Raw genomic sequence first — 21,736 nt, forward strand, 5'->3', positions numbered from 1 at the left:
AGGATACAGGAGGGTTCATGGGACAAAAACCATTCTTTGTGTGGTTTTGGACTAGAAGAAGTCATTCAACTGTGTATTTTGGGCTGTTGGAGGTGCTTGGGGAGTATGGGATATCGAGATATAGGTTGCCCTTCATCACAAGCTCTCTTCATAACTGTTACGGTCAGAATTTCTAGGCACAGCCAAGAGCCAGACGGTGCTCCTAACATCAAGTCTCTGATTTTTCTGGCTTATTTGAAGCTACAACGTGAGCTTCAATGAACAATGATGTGGGGCAGTCTGCAGCTAAATGTGTAGTGGCAGGAGAACCACGAGGACGTGGACATGGTTTTCAGAAAAAAGTGGAAAATGAAAATATTTCAGTTTTTCAAGTATCTTGGGTTCTCATTCACTAGTGGGGTTAATATTGGAACGGAAACTGACAGATGGGTTGGCATAGCCTCCACAGTCTGTTGTGGTAAGAAAAAGGTGAGTGTCAAAGCTGCTGAATTTACTGCTTCATCAACATTCTTGCCCACATTCTCAGATTGTGAATAAAACTGCGAATGGAATTTGGAAAATCAGCTTCCTAATTAAGTCTCAATTATATGTTTTGTGATTCCACTAGGGTCTATTTTTTGAGTGACATCAATTATGTCATCAGACGGGGAAGGTCAGTGTGCCTGCCTGTTTTCTTGGAACCTCGCAGACTTGTCTTCGGAGAAACAGTGTACCGACTATACACAATGGCCTCTGGCAGTGGGCTTCAAAGAAGAATGACTGCTCACCCGTCAGGTCTCCAGCTGTTTGTGTCCATCAGAATATAATCAAGGCATTAGGTATCTGGGCTCACCATCAGAGACAGGGAGAGGAACTCCGTCATTCAAGAGGAGATCAGAGTAGAGCAGATGCTCCTATACATTAGGCATTTGACTAGGATTCCTCCTGGTTGCCTCTTAGGTGAGGTGTTTCACCTAGGAGGCATGCTCAATAAAAGAATAGAATAGAATAGAATAGAATTCAACTTTATTGTCATTGCACATGCACAGGTACAGAGCAACGAAATGCAGTTTGCATCCATCCAGAAGTGCTTTAGTGATATAGATATATTACAATATATATTAGCAATAGTATAGATATGTAAGTATATTACAGAAATGGGTCTATTATGGTATGTTATAATGTACACGGTATGAAGTATGTTGTGAATATTCTATAACTATAAGTATGTACAGGCTGTAGTGAGTACAAGCTATGTACAGGCTATGAACAGGATATAAATATGAAAAACTATACAGAATATGAAATAAATAACTGTATAACTGTATATCTCAGATATACAGTTATACAGAAATGGGAACTATGCAAGTTGTAAACAGTTGTAGGGTTAAAAATTATCGTATGTACAGAATGATTATTTACACAGAGCTATACAGTAGTGCAGTTATGATAAGACATTATTACTATTGGCTAGCTAAGGAAATCCTTGGTATCCCCCAGAACAGCTAGAGGAGGTGGCTCGTGGGAGGATGCCAGTCTATTTCTTTGTAGACTGCTACTCCCCCGAGTGCTAGAAAATGGATGGAGTTGACATTAATGTGGCATTTCATATATTCATAATGTTTATGTATTATTACACTATATCTAATGATGTATTGATGTAAATATATTTAAAGATATAATTTTCATGGCGTGTAATGTGGTGGCTGGAGAAGTCTGGCTTTAAGCAGGCAGTCTTCCCACAGGATGGTTGGTGGTTTAAACCAGTCCCCACGTCGAGGTGACCGTGGGTAAGATACTGAACCCCAAACTGCCCTGATGCGTCCGTTAGAGTGCGAGCGTGTGTGACAGAAAGCACACAAATGGGCGAATGTGGCTTGTAGTCAAAAACACAATGTAATAACAATACAAAGTGTGTGACTGTTGACACACTACACTGATATATATCACTATGTGTATTAATATACAATTATCAATGTGATTGTGTGATGTTAAAGATTCAAAGTAAAGTGTTCCTGCATTTGTGTAATAAATGCAAGGCTGATTTTGCTTAATAGGACAGTATTGCTGTTCAAATAATGTTGTGTCAATAACGAATAATTTTCTATTTTTATGTGATTTCAAGCCAACATAAAGAGACAGAACAGCTACTCTCCTTCTGATTGTAGTAACATTGGCCATTAATTTTTGAAACACATTACTAAAGATAGAGATTTAAATAAAAATAAAAAGCTTTCGCTGCAGTTTTATTAAGACTGTTGAATGTATCCAGCAGGTTTTCATGATGTTTTTTGCTTTAATGTGGCAGTTTTGTTTTTGGATACAAAAATAGATAAATAATGCCAATTTGCTTTTATTTCTATTTTGTATAAATCACACAAATTGTATCGTGCATTAGGCTCAGTAAGATCATTTCTTAAGCTCTGTAGGAAATGACAGCTTCCTTTCATTCTCACCCACCTTTTATTCTCACCCACTCGTGGCCCTTATTCTGCTAGCTTTCCTTTTCCTCTGTCTCCTCCTCCTCCTCATTCTCTCCTCTTATCCTTCACGAGCTGAAACGAGACGGGAGGGATGAGAGGAGAAAAGGGGTATTACGGTAAAAGACGGGAGAGCAAAATACAGAGTGGGAATGATGACGATGACATAAAATACAGAGAGATTGAGAGAAACGGATTCACAAATCAACTATGTAACATGTACCTGCAAGTTATGGCTTTAAATTTGTATGACATGTCAAGTGGATTTAGCAAAATGGAGATAAATGTGCCTTCTTTTCTTGATCTTTACTTACTTTGCAATGAGGGACATTTCCTCCCTGTTCAGTCCAAATGCTTAGACAACCTCTTTTTCTTCTCTCTCTCGCCTCGTTTGTAGCCCAACTTTCTTGCTTACTCTCCCCTTGCTTTTTCGTCCTCCAGCTTCTTTCTAGCCCAGCAACCCCTCTTCCTCCTCGTCTCCCACTGAGCGATCCTTTGCAGACATGCCTGTTTGGTGCTACAATCTATTTAGGGGCCTACTGCTGCAGCCACCAGGTAATTGGAGCTGTAGCCAGGACCAGCACATGGGACATGGGGGGTCGTAAGTGTGTCTGTGTGTGTTTGTCTGTTGGTGCATGCAGAGCCAAAGGAAGACAGAAGAAAACAGAGGGCAGTTGCAAAAACAACAAAAAAAAAAGAAAGAGAGAAAGAAGGAGAGGGACAGAGGTAATGACACACACTGGCAACATGAACATTTACGCATGTCAAGACTGCCACGGGTGTGCCAACGTGCTTTTCACACAAAATGCAGCATTGAGGAGAGGGATGTTAAGTGGAAAGAGGCTGGGTGTGCTACACAATAGTCCGTTGCTAGAGATGTTTCTGGAAGAGCAAAATCACAGCAGCAAGAAAGCAAACAAACACATCTTCAATAACCATCACTGAGCACCTCTGACTAAGCGTTAGTAGGGGTAATATATAAGCTGTGTTCACATCACAGTAAATAGTCATAATGCAAAATATGGGACAGAAGCACTAGGTCACCTACATATTACACTTAAAAACTCCAGGTGTAGTTTTTGTGCTGATGTTAGTGGTAGAGATTTGCTTCTCTGCAGTTAGGCAGGAGAGCATCGAAGGCTTTTATGCTCCATGTGCTCAGCAGCTCGGGTGAATGCTTTGTTTTCTTTTCTACATCTAACCATCAAAAAAGCTGTTGTGATTTATCTTGGTTAATGAAAAATGCTTAATAAAAAATACATGTTTATGACACTAAAGTGTGTTTCAAAATATGTATTTATTTTACTGATTTATTTTTAACTGATCACTTGATTCATACAAGATTTATTTATTCTTTATTTCATCTCCATAATGACTTGAAATGTCATTATAATGTGAAATAGGGTGGCTGTAGCTCAGGAGGTACAACAGGTCATCTACGATCTCAAATCTCCCATTTTTAAGTAAGATCATTGAAAAAGCAGTTTCTCAACAGCTCAGTTACTTCTTAAAACAGAATAATTGCTACGATGCCTTCCAGTCAGGTTTTAGACAGAACCACAGCACTGAAACCGCTCTGACCAAAGTGTTCAATGACATATGTCTGAATACAGACAGTGGAACAATGTCAGTCTTAGTTTTACTGGATCTCAGTGCAGCATTTGATACAGTTGACCACAACATATTACTCAAACGACTGGAGAACTGGGCAGGTCTTTCAGGAACTGTACTAAACTGGTTCAAAACATACTTAGAAAACAGGAAATACTTTGTATCAATAGGTAACTTCACATCTGAGCAGACAAGTAACACATGTGGAGTTCCCCAAGGTTCCATCTTGGGACCCCTTCTGTTTAACATTTACATGCTCCCACTGGCACAGATTATAAAGAACAACAAAATAAACTACCACAGCTATGCAGATGACACACAAATATATATCACAATGTCACCAGGAGACCGAGGCCCTGTACAGGCTCTTGGTAAATGCATTGAGGAAATTAATGACTGGCTGTGCCACAATTTTCTCCAGCTAAACAAAAACAAAACTGAGGTAATAGTCTTTGGCACCAAAGAAAAACGATTACAGGTCACCAGAGAACATCCACATAAATAAAAAAAATAACATGGCGGCGTGAAGAGGAGTTTTTTTTCGAGCTCTCGGCACTAGAAGGATATAAAGCATTTTTACAACACCTATTTGACGTCTTTCTAACTTTCGAGACTTTTTTGAAGATCAGCGTACTAAACCTGTGGTGGCTCGTCATTTGCGACCTCTCGAAAACTCATAAGTTGATGTTTTTGAACCGTAACGGTGAGTGAGAGGAAGGACGCTAGCATCAACTAGCTAGCCGGTCGTCACGGCAAAGCTACAAGAGCGTCTCTCAGCATGGGCCCGAAAAAAGTTCTGTCAGCCGAGGAAGGAGACGATATTAAGAAGTTGCTGGAGTTTATGACAGAGGAGATTTCTACTGTCAAACTGCAGCAGAAAGCCATCCTGGACCTGGTCGCTGAAGTTAAGGCTCTCCGCATCCAGAACGCTGAGAAGGATCGGCGGCTGGCGTACCTGGAGAACAGAGTGGCGGATTTGGAGCAGTACACCCGGATGAACGATGTTATCATCACGGGGCTTCGCATCAAACCCCGGTCATACGCCCGGGCGGTCGCCACTGACAATGTAGGAGGGCCAGGAGAGGAAGATGTCAACTCCACGGAGCATCAAGTGGTTACCTTTCTACGGTCCAAAGGTGTGGAAGTGGATTATAACAACATTGAGGCTTGCCACCCTCTACCCCGAAAAAATGACAGTGACAAACCAGCCATCATTGTGAGATTTGCAAACAGAAAACAGAAAACAGCACTGTTAAAACAAGGAAAGAAACTGAAAGGATCCGATGTCTTCATGAACGAACATCTGATAAAAAGAAATGCGGACATTGCCAGGAAAGCACGTTACTTGAAGAAACAGGGAAAAATTCAAAATACATGGACCACCAACTGCAAAGTATTCATTAAACTCAATGGAACACCGGAACAAGCCAAAGTGTTGGTCATCAGAAATATGGAGGAGCTGGACAAATACTGAGGTAAACTTACTCTGGAGGTATGAATACACATGTGACGTGACACACAACACAACACATGGCACAGTCCAAAAGAACTTCATCTGCATCCGGCAACAATATCAACATAACTCATTGGAATTCTCTTTATGATAATCTGGAACTGAGAACATTTCGATACACAGACCATAATGTTCTAGACTTAGAAAAGGATATAGACCCGGAAAATAATTTCTTCTACAACATCAGCTGTAACTGCTGCTACTTCACTGATGAACAGTTTAAGCACACCATCAACACGGAAAATAAATTATCAACTAGAAAAATTTGCATTTCCTGCGAAAATGCAGTGTGGATGCTTAAAGCTGAAGCTGTATGCAAAAAGTAGCTGAAAAAGCTGAAAAGATGCAGAAATTGTAAAAACTTTGCAGAAGCAAAGGAACTTTGCTAAAATGGAATAACTTAGCAGAACTGCAATCACTTAGAGGAAACTGTAAAGCTGAAGCTGTCTGCTGAAAATAGTTGAAAATAGCTGAAGAAGCTGAAGAAATCAAAGTCAGTGTTTAAAAAGTTGTTGAAATTTTAATAACTTTGCAGAAGAACATCAAGTTAGCAAAAATGTAATAACTTAGCAGAACTGCAATATCTTAGAGGAAACATAATACTTGGCAGAAATACAATAGCATAGCAGAATTTAGCAGAAATATTGTAACTTACCAGAAACATGATAACTTCTCAAAAATACAAGAATTTAGAAGAAATAGTATAAGATAACAGAAAGAATATATTTAGCCAAAAATACTTAAACATTACAGAAACACTATGATTTAGAAAAATAGTACAACAGAGCAGAAATATTGTGATTTACCAGAGACACTGTGATGAACTATGAATATTGTAATTTTAAATTAAGACTATGTTTTAGCACAAATATTATAATTTGGCAGAAATACTATAATTTAGCAGAAATACTATATTAGGCACAAATACTATGAAAAGCAGAAATAATATGATTAAGCATAAATACTACATTTAGCAGAAATACTATATTAAGCACAAATCTTATAAAAAGCAGAAATACTATATTAAGCACAAATCCTATAAAAGCAGAAATAGTATATTAAGCACAAATCTTATAAAATAGCAGAAATAGTATGATTTAGCACAATAGTAATAAGTTAAACAGAAAAATTGGAAAAGCAAAATGGACAGTTGAAAAAATGCTGAACATGCTGAGGTTCCCTCAAATATACTTGTTAAATGACAAAAATCTGCAAAAAAATGCACAGGGAGAGAGAAGTAAGTTTCTAGGTCAGCCTGGGAGCTGCTGAATTTGAATCCACCAATCAGAGAGCCTGTTTACGTTTTCCCGCCAAAACAGGTGCATCTTTTTACACACGCAGAACAGAGAGGCACAGGATTATTGCAGCCTATTTCTCATAGTGAGGACTCCCCTCAAACAAATGACCATAATTTCCTAACCGTAGGGGCTAGAGCGGTCATTCTTACACCGTTTTGTTCAGAAGAGATGGGGGAATCTTCCAGTGTTAACAATTTATCATTAAAATATGAATTATTAAAGATATTTGACTTCTAATGCACCATAACTGAGCAGAGCGAAGCAAAAACTGCCTTGACTTGCCCTCAAACAACGCTTTCTAACTCTAAATCTATTTGGAGTATCGATATCATTCTTTCACCGTAAGAGACAGCAGGCTTTGGTGAACAATCATGGAAATTTTCAGGTCTCTGTGGAAATCCAACAAAAAGTTATGACAAGAGAAAAAAGTGGTTCATTTCCACAGTTTGAAATCTGAAGAAATCTGAGCGAAGGACAAATTTCCTACCCTCAAACAAGTCCAACTCATTTCAGAACGGTAATAGGTGAGAAAGAAATTCTTGAATTGTGAGCGTCACGAGTGTCTGAAGATATACCGGGACAAGCCTCATGTCTTAACTTTGCTTCGTTAAGGAGATATGACGATTCGAATATGCCTCTCATTACAGAAATCCAGCGGTGATTTTGAACAAACTCTCCATTCACTTTATATGGAGAGTTTTCTGACCTTGTGTTAGTCTGAGGAGATTTGCCAAAATTCTATAAATCCCACAACAATGATGGTGACATTTTCTGAAAGCCAGCAAAAATACCTACGTTTTGATGTATAATTTGTGGAAGTTGAGTGAAAATTGAGCAAGTAGCAGGAAGTTGTTCGGACATGAAGTGAAAATTGCAAAACCTTCAGTGGCACACTGGAAGCCAAGAGCATAGCAACCATAACAACACATGTATTTTGTGAAAAATCAAAAAAATGAAACTCAAAACTTTAAGAGGCATAAAAGTAAAACGGTATAAGATTTGAAAAAGCTGAATCATACCTGAATAGCCCAATAATTTGTGAACATTTTAAAATTTGAATGGTTGTTCTAGCTGAAAATATGAGGAAGTAGTTAAGTTTCAAAAACAAGCAAAATTTAGCAGAATTGCAGAAGTTTCCCATTCATTTCAATGGGACAAATTAAAGGAAAAAAGTGGAATATTTTAAAAAGTATAATAGTTAAAAATAGCAAAAGTCATAGCCGGAAAGAGCAAAAATAGCTGAATAGTTTAAAATTTGAACGGTGAAAATCGGCTGAAAATTGTGGAAGTAGTTTAACGGCGAAAAGTGTACGGAAGTCCTAAGAATAACTAGAAAAATTTGCATTTCCTGCGAAAATGCAGTGTGGATGCTTAAAGCTGAAGCTGTATGCAAAAACTAGCTGAAAAAGCTGAAAAGTTGCAGAAATTGTAAAAACTTTGCAGAAGCAAAAGAACTTTGCTAAAATGGAATAACTTAGCAGAACTGCAATATCTTAGAGGAAACATAATACTTGGCAGAAATACAATAGCATAGCAGAATTTAGCAGAAATATTGTAACTTACCAGAAACATGATAACTTCTCAAAAATACAAGAATTTAGGAGAAATAGTATAAGATAACAGAAAGAATATATTTAGCCAAAAATACTTAAACATTACAGAAACACTATGATTTAGAAAAATAGTACAACAGAGCAGAAATATTGTGATTTACCAGAGACACTGTGATGAACTATGAATATTGTAATTTTAAATTGAGACTATGTTTTAGCACAAATATTATAATTTGGCAGAAATACTATAATTTAGCAGAAATACTATATTAAGCACAAATCCTATAAAAAGCAGAAATGGTATGATTTAGCAGAAATACTGTATTTAGCACAAGTACCGAAAAGTACCAGAAATACTATGATTTAGCAGAATAGTAATAACTTATTGAAACACAAATGCACAGAGGGACACACAAACACAGGCTCTAATCCAGTCAACCAGTTTAACTATGTTCAATTTAAATCCTACAATGACATGCTGTCAAATAAGGGCAGGATCCTCTCTCTCCCACTAAACACACACACACACACACACACACACACACACACACACACACACACACACACACACACACACACACACACAGGGAGAGAGGACTAAGTTTCTAGGTCAGCCTGGGAGCTGCTGAATTTGAATCCACCAATCAGAGAGGCTGTTTACGTTTTCCCGCCAAAACAGGTGCATCTTTTTACACACGCAGCACAGAGACATAGACCTGCTTCTTTCAGTTTATTTCACATAGTGAGGATTCCCCTCAAACAAATGACCATAATTTCCTAACCATAGGGGCTAGAGCGGTCATTCTTACACCGTTTTGTTCAGAAGAGATGGGGGAATCTTCAAGTGTTAACAATTTATCATTAAAATATGAATTTTTAGAGATATATGACATGGATGACTTGTTTACTTAGAAGCCACGAATTCCCCAATATGCAAATTTGAATACGTGGAGCCCACATACATGATTGGCTGGCTGGGAAGCTGTGCAGGCCCTGATTTGTGGATTTGAATTCCTCAGCCCTCAGATATGATTGGCTGGCTTAGAAGCCATGAAGGCCCCAATATGCAAATTTGAATGCCTCAGGACACATATATGATTGGCTGGGAAGCCGTGCAGGCCCTGATTTGAAAATTTGAATTTCTCAGTCCTCACAGAGGATTGGCTGCCTGGGGACCTGGCAGAAATATATAGAAATACTATGATTAAGCATAAATACTACATTTAGTAGAAATACTATGTTTTAGCACAAATACTATAAAAAGCAGAAATACTATAATTTAGCAGAAATACTATATTAAGCACAAATCCTATAAAAAGCAGAAATACTATATTAGGTACAAATCCTATAAAAAGCAGAAATACTATATTAGGCACAAATCCTATAAAAAGCAGAAATACTATATTAGGCACAAATAGTATAAAAAGCAGAAATACTATAATTTAGCAGAAATACTATGTTAGGCACAAATCCTATAAAAATAATAAATACTATAATTTAGCAGAAATACTATATTAGGCACAAATCTTATGAAAAGCAGAAATAGTATGATTTAGCAGAAATACTGTATTTAGCACAAGTACCGAAAAGTACCAGAAATACTATGATTTAGCAGAATAGTAATAACTTACAAAATGACAAATATGGAGGCATATTGAAACACAAATGCACAGAGGGACACACAAACACAGGCTCTAATCCAGTCAACCAGTCTAACTATATTCAATTTAAATCCTACAATGACATGCTGCCAAATAAGGGCAGGGTCCTCTCTCTCCCACTAAACACACACACACACACACACACACACACACACACACACACACACACAGAGGGAGAGAGCTGCCGAATTTAAATCCACCAATCAGAGTGGCTGTTTACGTTTTCCCGCCAAAACAGGTGCATCTTTTTACACACGCAGCAGCACAGAGAGGCACAGGATTATTGCAGCCTATTTCTCATAGTGAGGACTCCCCTCAAACAAATGACCATAATTTCCTAACCGTAGGGGCTAGAGCGGTCATTCTTACACTGTTTTGTTCAGAAGAGATGGGGGAATCTTCAAGTGTTAACAATTTATCATTAAAATGTGAATTTTTAGAGATATATGACATGGATGACTTGTTGACTTAGAAGCCACGAATTCCCCAATATGCAAATATGAATGCCTGAGACCACATATATGATTGGCTGGCTGGGAAGCCGTGCAGGCCCTGATTTGTGGATTTGAATTCCTCAGCCCTCAGATATGATTGGCTGGCTTAGAAGCCATGAAGGCCCCAATATGCAAATTTGAATGCCTCAGGACACATATATGATTGGCTGGGAAGCCGTGCAGGCCCTGATTTGAAAATTTGAATTTCTCAGTCCTCACAGAGGATTGGCTGCCTGGGGACCTGGCAGAAATATATAGAAATACTATGATTAAGCATAAATACTACATTTAGTAGAAATACTATGTTTTAGCACAAATACTATAAAAAGCAGAAATACTATAATTTAGCAGAAATACTATATTAAGCACAAATCCTATAAAAAGCAGAAATAGGATGATTAAGCATAAACACTACATTTAGTAGAAATACTATGTTTGAGCACAAATAGTATAAAAAGCAGAAATATTATAATTTAGCACAAATAGTATAAAAAGCAGAAATATTATAATTTAGCACAAATAGTATAAAAAGCAGAAATACTACATTTAGTAGAAATACTATGTTTTAGCACAAATAGTATAATAAAGCAGAAATACTATAATTTAGCAGAAATACTGTATTTAGCACAAGTACCGAAAAGTACCAGAAATACTATGATTTAGCAGAATAGCAATAACTTACAAAATTACAAATATGGAGGCATATTGAAACAGAAATGCAGAGAGGGACACACAAACACAGGCTCTAATCCAGTCAATCAGTCTAACTATATTCAATTTAAATCCTACAATGACATGCTGCCAAATAAGGGTAGGGTTCTCTCTCTCCCACTAAACACACACACACACACACACACACACACACACACACACACACACACACACACACACACACACACAGAGGGAGAGAGCTGCCGAATTTAAATCCACCAATCAGAGTGGCTGTTTACGTTTTCCCGCCAAAACAGGTGCATCTTTTTACACACGCAGGACAGAGAGGCACAGGATTATTGCAGCCTATTTCTCATAGTGAGGACTCCCCTCAAACAAATGACCATAATTTCCTAACCGTAGGGGCTAGAGCGGTCATTCTTACACCGTTTTGTTCAGAAGAGATGGGGGAATCTTCCAGTGTTAACAATTTATCATTAAAATATGAATTATTAAAGATATTAGACTTCTAATGCACCATAACTGAGCAGAGCGAAGCAAAAACTGCCTTGACTTGCCCTCAAACAACGCTTTCTAACTCTAAATCTATTTGGAGTATCGATATCATTCTTTCACCGTAAGAGACAGCAGGCTGTGGTGAACAGTCATAGAAATTTTCAGGTCTCTGTGGAAATCCAACAAAAAGTTATGACGAGAGAAAAAAGTGGTTCATTTCCACAGTTTGAAATCTGAAGAAATCTGAGCGAAGGACAAATTTCCTACCCTCAAACAAGTCCAACTCATTTCAGAACGGTAATAGGTGAGAAAGAAATTCTTGAATTGTGAGCGTCAGGAGTGTCTGAAGATATACGGGGACAAGCCTCATGTCTTAACTTTGCTTCGTTAAGGAGATATGACGATTCGAATATGCCTCTCATTACAGAAATGCAGCGATGATTTTGGACAAGCTCTCCATTCACTTTATATGGAGAGTTTTCTGACCTTGTGTTAGTCTGAGGAGATTTGCCAAAATTCTATAAATCCCACAACAATGATGGTGACATTTTCTGAAAGCCAGCAAAAATACCTACGTTTTGATGTATAATTTGTGGAAGTTGAGTGAAAATTGAGCAAGTAGCAGGAAGTTGTTCGGACATGAAGTGAAAATTGCAAAACCTTCAGTGGCACACTGGAAGCCAAGAGCATAGCAACCATAACAACACATGTATTTTGTGAAAAATCACAATTTTGCAACTCAAAACTTTAAGAGGCATAAAAGTAAAACAGTAAAACATTTGAAAAAGCTGAATCATACCTGAATAGCCCAATAATTTGTGAACATTTTAAAATTTGAATGGTTGTTCTAGGTGAAAGTATGAGGAAGTAGTTAAGTTTCAAAAACAAGCAAAATTTAGCAGAATTGCAGAAGTTTCCCATTCATTTCAATGGGACAAATTAAAGGAAAAAAGCTTAATATTTTAAAAAGTATAATAGCAAAAAATAGCAAAAGTCATAGCAGGAATTAGCAAAAATAGCAGAATAGTTTAAAATTTGAACGGTGAAAATCGGCTGAAAATTGTGGAAGTAGTTTAACGGCGAAAAGTGTACGGAAGCAACTAGAATAAAGTATAAAGAATAAAGAGAAACAGGAACTCAATAGTGTGGATGCTTAAAGCATCCACACAATAATAACTAGAAAAATTTGCATTTCCTGCGAAAATGCAGTGTGGATGCTTAAAGCTGAAGCTGTATGCAAAAAGTAGCTGAAAAAGCTGAAAAGTTGCAGAAATTGTAAAAACTTTGCAGAAGCAAAAGAAGTTTGCCAAAATGTAATAACTTAGCAGAACTGCAATATCTTAGAGGAAACATAATACTTGGCAGAAATACAATAGCATAGCAGAATTTAGCAGAAATATTGTAACTTACCAGAAACATGATAACTTCTCAAAAATACAAGAATTTAGGAGAAATAGTATAAGATAACAGAAAGAATATATTTAGCCAAAAATACTTAAACATTACAGAAACACTATGATTTAGAAAAATAGTACAACAGAGCAGAAATATTGTGATTTACCAGAGACACTGTGATGAACTATGAATATTGTAATTTTAAATTAAGACTATGTTTTAGCACAAATATTATAATTTGGCAGAAATACTATATTAAGCACAAATCCTATAAAAAGCAGAAATACTATATTAAGCACAAATTCTATAAAAAGCAGAAATACTATATTAAGCACAAATCCTATTAAAAGCAGAAATACTATATTAAGCACAAATCTTATGAAATAGCAGAAACAGTATGATTTAGCACAATAGTAATAAGTTAAACAGAAAAATTGGAAAAGCAAAATGGACAGCTGAAAAAATGCTGAACATGCTGAGGGTCCCTCAAATATACTTGTTAAATGAAAAAATCAGCAAAAAAATGCACAGGGAGAGAGAAGTAAGTTTCTAGGTCAGCCTGGGAGCTGCTGAATTTGAATCCACCAATCAGAGAGCCTGTGTACTTTTTCCCGCCAAAACAGGTGCATCTTTTTACACACGCAGCAGAGAGAGGCACAGGATTATTGCAGCCTATTTCTCATAGTGAGGACTCCCCTCAAACAAATGACCATAATTTCCAAACCGTAGGGGCTAGAGCGGTCATTCTTACACCGTTTTGTTCAGAAGAGATGGGGGAATCTTCCAGTGTTAACAATTTATCATTAAAATGTGAATTTTTAGAGATATACGACACGGATGACTTGTTGACTTAGAAGCCACGAATTCCCCCAATATGCAAATTTGAATGCCTGAGGCCACATATATGATTGGCTGCCTGGGAAGCCGTGCAGGCCCTGATTTGTGGATTTGAATTCCTCAGCCCTCAGATATGATTGGCTGGCTTAGAAGCCATGAAGGCCCCAATATGCAAATTTGAATGCCTCAGGACACATATATGATTGGCTGGGAAACCGTGCAGGCCCTGATTTGAAAATTTGAATGTCTAAGTCCTCACAGAGGATTGGCTGCCTGGGGACCTGGCAGAAATATATAGAAATACTATGATTAAGCATAAATACTACATTTAGTAGAAATACTATGTTTTAGCACAAATACTATAAAAAGCAGAAATACTATAATTTAGCAGAAATACTATATTAAGCACAAATCCTATAATAAGCAGAAATACTATATTAGGCACAAATCCTATAAAAAGCAGAAATACTATATTAGGCACAAATCCTATAAAAAGCAGAAATAGTATGATTAAGCATAAATACTACATTTAGTAGAAATACTATGTTTTAGCACAAATAGTATAAAAAGCAGAAATATTATAATTTAGCACAAATAGTATAAAAAGCAGAAATATTATAATTTAGCACAAATAGTATAAAAAGCAGAAATACTACATTTAGTAGAAATACTATGTTTTAGCACAAATAGTATAATAAAGCAGAAATACTATAATTTAGCAGAAATACTGTATTTAGCACAAGTACCGAAAAGTACCAGAAATACTATGATTTAGCAGAATAGCAATACCGTATTTTCACGACCATAAGACGCACTGTACTAAAAGGCGCAGTCTCAGTTATGTGTGCCATTACTGTATTTAACACACACATAAGGCGCACTGGATCATAGGGCGCATAAAAGTACCGTATGCGTATTTAAAAATAAAGCGGGAGCAAACCTGAGTTCGATACCTTACTCACATTTTTATTACCAGTAATCGTCATCATCAACAACACACAAGCATACAAGTGTGCGTATTTAAAAATAAAGCAGGAGCAAAACGAAGTTTGGTACTCACATTTTTATCATCAAACCCATGGAAGTCCTCATCCTCTGTGTCTGAATTGAACAGCTGCGCTAAATCTCCATCAAACATGCCAGGTTCACTTTCTTCACCGTCAGAGTCACTTTCCGTGCCGTGCGGCTCCTCGGAAATGATGCCGGCTTTTGCGAAAGCTTGAACAACAGTGCCAGCAGACATGTTAGCCCAAGCATCTACAATCCATTCGCAAATTGTGGCGTAACTCGCCCGGCGCTGCCTTCCACTCTTGGTGAAACTGTGGTCTCCATCGGTCATCCATCGCTCCCAGGCCGCTCGCAGCCTTACTTTGAACGGGCGGTTCACACCGATGTCCAGCGGTTGGAGTTCCTTTGTCAGGCCTCCCGGAATGACAGCAAGCTCACAGTTCATTTGTTTCACTAGTTTTTTCACATCGGCTGTGAGATGGGCACGCATAGAGTCACAGATTAAGAGCGATGGTGATGCGTGGAAAAAAAAAAAAAACACCTGGTCTCCTTACATACACCTCCCTCAGCCACTCTTTCATCATTTCCTCATCCATCCAGCCCTTTTCATTTGCCTTAATGATGATTCCTGCTGGAAACTTCTCTTTAGGCAAAGTCTTTCTCTTAAAAATCACCATAGGCGGCAGTTTCTGTCCATTAGCATGGCAGCCAAGCACAACAGTAAAAGAAGACTTTTCGTGCCCCGTTGTGCGTATCGCTAGCGTGCTGGTCCCCTTCTTCTCCACAGTGTGACTCACCGGGATGTCAAAAGTGAGCGGGACCTCGTCCATGTTTGTGATGTGGCTGGGCTGGATGTTTTTGTCCCCGATGTGTTTGCTGCAGTAGGAGCGGAAGATGGCCAGCTTTTCCTTATAATCCGCTGGAAGTTGCTGCGCTACCGTAGTCCTGGTCCGGATGGAAAAATGGCACAGTTTCATGAAAAGTGAAAGTGAAACTGCTTTTAGCCGAATGGTGACCGTCGAAACGCTTCTCCCGCTCGTTCTTTGCTCGATGATCCACCGCTCGAGTCTTTCCTCCAACTCGGGCCACCTCGCCTTATGTCCGCGGAAACTCAGCTGCGTTTTCTTGACCTGCCGGAGCTTGTTTTCTAGCTTCCTCCATTTGCGAACCATCGATTCGTTAATCTTAAATTCTCTCGCCGCTGCTCGATTTCCATGTTCCTCCGCGTAGCTGATGGCCTTCAGTTTAAACTGTGCTTCATAAGCGTGTCTCTTTGCCATTTTCAGGGTTGCGCCCACACTTCACCCTTTAGCGTTCTCATGGTGTTCTCTACTACGTCCTCCTTACAACACACAGGGCGCACTGCGCTATAGGGCGCGCTGTACTTTTTGAAGAAAATCTAAGACTTTTAAGTGCGCCTTATGGTCGTGAAAATACGGTAACTTACAAAATTACAAATATGGAGGCATATTGAAACAGAAATGCAGAGAGGGACACACAAACACAGGCTCTAATCCAGTCAATCAGTCTAACTATATTCAATTTAAATCCTACAATGACATGCTGCCAAATAAGGGTAGGGTTCTCTCTCTCCCACTAAACACACACACACACACACACACACACACACACACACACATACACACACAGACAGACACAGAGGGAGAGAGCTGCCGAATTTAAATCCACCAATCAGAGTGGCTGTTTACGTTTTCCCGCCAAAAAAGGTGCATCTTTTTACACACGCAGCAGAGAGAGGCACAGGATTATTGCAGTCTATTTCTCATAGTGACGACTCCCCTCAAACAAATGACCATAATTTCCTAACCGTAGGGGCTAGAACGGTCATTCTTACACCGTTTTGTTCAGAAGACATGGGGGAATCTTCCAGTGTTTACAATTTATCATTAAAATATGAATTATTAAAGATATTTGACTTCTAATGCACCATAACTGAGTAGAGCGAAGCAAAAACTGCCTTGACTTGCCCTCAAACAACGCTTTGTAACTTGAAATCTATTTGGAGTATCAATATCATTCTTTCACCGTAAGAGACAGCAGGCTTTGGTGAACAATCATGGAAATTTTCAGGTCTCTGTGGAAATCCAACAAAAAGTTATGACGAGAGAAAAAAGTGGTTCATTTCCAGACTTTGAAATCTGAAGAAATCTGAGCGAAGGACAAATTTCCTACCCTCAAACAAGTCCAACTCATTTCAGAACGGTAATAGTTGAGAAAGAAATTCTTGAATTGTGAGCGTCAGGAGTGTCTGAAGATATGCCGGGACAAGCCTCATGTCTTAACTTTGCTTCGTTAAGGAGATATGACGATTCGAATATGCCTCTCATTACAGAAATGCAGCGGTGATTTTGAACAAACTCTCCATTGACTTTATATGGAGAGTTTTCTGACCTTGTGTTAGTCTGAGGAGATTTGCGAAAGTTCTATGAATACCACAACAATGATAGTGACATTTTCTGAAAGCCAGCAAAAATACCTACGTTTTGATGTATAATTTGTGGAAGTTGAGTGAATATTGAGCAAGTAGCAAACAGTTGTTCGGACATGAAGAGAAGACTGCAAAAGCTTCAGTGGCACACTGGAAGCCAAGAGCATAGCAACCATAACAACGCATGTATTTTGTGAAAAATCACAATTTTGCAACTCAAAACTTTAAGAGGCATAAAAGTAAAACAGTAAAAGATTTGAAAAAGCTGAATCATACCTGAATAGCCCAATAATTTGTGAACATTTTAAAATTTGAATGGTTGCTCTAGGTGAAAGTATGAGGAAGTAGTTAAGTTTCAAAAACAAGCAAATTTTAGCAGAATTGCTGAAGTTTCCCATTCATTTCAATGGGACAAATTAAAGGAAAAAAGTGGAATATTTTAAAAAGTATAATAGTTAAAAATAGCAAAAGTCATAGCCGGAAAGAGCAAAAATAGCTGAATAGTTTAAAATTTGAACGGTGAAAATCGGCTGAAAATTGTGGAAGTAGTTTAACGGCGAAAAGTGTACGGAAGTCCTAAGAATAATAATAATAACTAGAAAAATTTGCATTTCCTGCGAAAATGCAGTGTGGATGCTTAAAGCTGAAGCTGTATGCAAAAAGTAGCTGAAAAAGCTGAAAAGTTGCAGAAATTGTAAAAACTTTGCAGAAGCAAAAGAAGTTTGCTAAAATGGAATAACTTAGCAGAACTGCAATATCTTAGAGGAAACATAATACTTGGCAGAAATACAATAGCATAGCAGAATTTAGCAGAAATATTGTAACTTACCAGAAACATGATAACTTCTCAAAAATACAAGAATTTAGGAGAAATAGTATAAGATAACAGAAAGAATATATTTAGCCAAAAATACTTAAACATTACAGAAACACTATGATTTAGAAAAATAGTACAACAGAGCAGAAATATTGTGATTTACCAGAGACACTGTGATGAACTATGAATATTGTAATTTTAAATTAAGACTATGTTTTAGCACAAATATTATAATTTGGCAGAAATACTATAATTTAGCAGAAATACTATATTAAGCACAAATCCTATAAAAAGCAGAAATGGTATGATTAAGCATAAATTCTACATTTAGTAGAAATACTTTGTTTTAGCACAAATCCCATAAAAAGCAGAAATACTGTACTATGATTTAGTAGAAAAACTATAATTAATCAGAAATACTAAATTTAGCAGAAATACTATATTAAGCACAAATCCTATGAAAAGCAGAAATAGTATGATTAAGCATAAATACTACATTTAGCAGAAATACTATATTAAGCACAAATCCTATAAAAGCAGAAATAGTATATTAAGCACAAATCTTATAAAATAGCAGAAATAGTATGATTTAGCACAATAGTAATAAGTTAAACAGAAAAATTGGAAAAGCAAAATGGACAGCTGAAAAAATGCTGAACATGCTGAGGTTCCCTCAAATATACTTGTTAAATGACAAAAATCTGCGAAAAAATTTATGACAGCCACACAATTACAAATATGTACACATGAGGAAACACACATGCACAGAGAGACACACACACAAGATCCAATTCAGTCAACCAGTCTAAATATATTGAATTTGAATCTTACAATGAGATCATCCCATTAAAAGGCTTTCTCTCTCTCTCTCTCTCTCTCTCTCTCTCTCTCCCTGTCACACACAGACACACACACACACACACACACACACACACACACACACACACACACAGGGAGAGAGAAGTAAGTTTCTAGGTCAGCCTGGGAGCTGCTGAATTTGAATCCACCAATCAGAGAGCCTGTGTACTTTTTCCCGCCAAAACAGGTGCATCTTTTTACACACGCAGCAGAGAGAGGCACAGGATTATTGCAGTCTATTTCTCATAGTGAGGACTCCCCTCAAACAAATGACCATAATTTCCTAACCGTAGGGGCTAGAGCGGTCATTCTTACACCATTTTGTTCAGAAGAGATGGGGGAATCTTCCAGTGTTAACAATTTATCATTAAAATGTGAATTTTTAGAGATATACGACATGGATGACTTGTTGACTTAGAAGCCACGAATTCCCCCAATATGCAAATTTGAATGCCTGAGGCCACATATATGATTGGCTGCCTGGGAAGCCGTGCAGGCCCTGATTTGTGGATTTGAATTCCTCAGCCCTCAGATATGATTGGCTGGCTTAGAAGCCATGAAGGCCCCAATATGCAAATTTGAATGCCTCAGGACACATATATGATTGGCTGGGAAACCGTGCAGGCCCTGATTTGAAAATTTGAATGTCTAAGTCCTCACAGAGGATTGGCTGCCTGGGGACCTGGCAGAAATATATAGAAATACTATGATTAAGCATAAATACTACATTTAGTAGAAATACTATGTTTTAGCACAAATACTATAAAAAGCATAAATACTATAATTTAGCAGAAATACTATATTAAGCACAAATACTATAAAAAGCAGAAATACTATATTAAGCACAAATTCTATAAAAAGCAGAAATACTATATTAAGCACAAATTCTATAAAAAGCAGAAATACTATATTAAGCACAAATCCTATTAAAAGCAGAAATACTATATTAAGCACAAATCTTATGAAATAGCAGAAACAGTATGATTTAGCACAATAGTAATAAGTTAAACAGAAAAATTGGAAAAGCAAAATGGACAGCTGAAAAAATGCTGAACATGCTGAGGGTCCCTCAAATATACTTGTTAAATGAAAAAATCAGCAAAAAAATGCACAGGGAGAGAGAAGTAAGTTTCTAGGTCAGCCTGGGAGCTGCTGAATTTGAATCCACCAATCAGAGAGCCTGTGTACTTTTTCCCGCCAAAACAGGTGCATCTTTTTACACACGCAGCAGAGAGAGGCACAGGATTATTGCAGCCTATTTCTCATAGTGAGGACTCCCCTCAAACAAATGACCATAATTTCCAAACCGTAGGGGCTAGAGCGGTCATTCTTACACCGTTTTGTTCAGAAGAGATGGGGGAATCTTCCAGTGTTAACAATTTATCATTAAAATGTGAATTTTTAGAGATATACGACATGGATGACTTGTTGACTTAGAAGCCACGAATTCCCCCAATATGCAAATTTGAATGCCTGAGGCCACATATATGATTGGCTGCCTGGGAAGCCGTGCAGGCCCTGATTTGTGGATTTGAATTCCTCAGCCCTCAGATATGATTGGCTGGCTTAGAAGCCATGAAGGCCCCAATATGCAAATTTGAATGCCTCAGGACACATATATGATTGGCTGGGAAACCGTGCAGGCCCTGATTTGAAAATTTGGATGTCTAAGTCCTCACAGAGGATTGGCTGCCTGGGGACCTAGCAGAAATATATAGAAATACTATGATTAAGCATAAATACTACATTTAGTAGAAATACTATGTTTTAGCACAAATACTATAAAAAGCAGAAATACTATAATTTAGCAGAAATACTATATTAAGCACAAATCCTATAAAAAGCAGAAATACTATATTAGGCACAAATCCTATAAAAAGCAGAAATAGTATAAAAAGCAGAAATACTACATTTAGTAGAAATACTATGTTTTAGCACAAATAGTATAAAAAGCAGAAATATTATAATTTAGCACAAATAGTATAAAAAGCAGAAATATTATAATTTAGCACAAATAGTATAAAAAGCAGAAATATTATAATTTAGCACAAATAGTATAAAAAGCAGAAATACTACATTTAGTAGAAATACTATGTTTTAACACAAATAGTATAATAAAGCAGAAATACTATAATTTAGCAGAAATATTGTATTTAGCACAAGTACCAAAAAGTACCAGAAATACTATGATTTAGCAGAATAGCAATAACTTACAAAATTACAAATATGGAGGCATATTGAAACAGAAATGCAGAGAGGGACACACAAACACAGGCTCTAATCCAGTCAATCAGTCTAACTATATTCAATTTAAATCCTACAATGACATGCTGCCAAATAAGGGCAGGGTCCTCTCTCTCCCACTAAACACACACACACACACACACACACACACACACAGACAGACACAGAGGGAGAGAGCTGCCGAATTTAAATCCACCAATCAGAGTGGCTGTTTACGTTTTCCCGCCAAAAAAGGTGCATCTTTTTACACACGCAGCAGAGAGAGGCACAGGATTATTGCAGTCTATTTCTCATAGTGACGACTCCCCTCAAACAAATGACCATAATTTCCTAACCATAGGGGCTAGAGCGGTCATTCTTACACCGTTTTGT

The 21,736-nt window shown here is 37.5% G+C and overlaps 1 protein-coding gene across 1 annotated transcript; it reads left to right on the forward strand.

Annotated features, from left to right (window-relative positions):
* Positions 1–4,911: 4,911 nt before the first annotated feature.
* On the forward strand, positions 4,912–5,544 carry LOC146627488 (uncharacterized). The gene has a single exon (XM_085357153.1). It carries the CDS (start codon positions 4,912–4,914, stop codon positions 5,542–5,544), a length of 633 nt encoding a protein of 210 aa, XP_085213279.1.
* The last annotated feature ends 16,192 nt before the right edge of the window (positions 5,545–21,736 follow it).

The sequence above is a fragment of the Diplotaxodon limnothrissa genome, linkage group LG7 (genome assembly GCF_057381915.1).
Source record: "Diplotaxodon limnothrissa isolate DT_005_m linkage group LG7, D_limnothrissa_male_GT1.1, whole genome shotgun sequence".
In the NCBI taxonomy this organism is placed as follows: domain Eukaryota; kingdom Metazoa; phylum Chordata; class Actinopteri; order Cichliformes; family Cichlidae; genus Diplotaxodon; species Diplotaxodon limnothrissa.

Excerpts from the sequence above, each read along its gene's own strand:
- LOC146627488 (XM_085357153.1), top strand. The coding sequence starts at position 4,912 with ATGACAGAGGAGATTTCTACTGTCAAACTGCAGCAGAAAGCCATCCTG.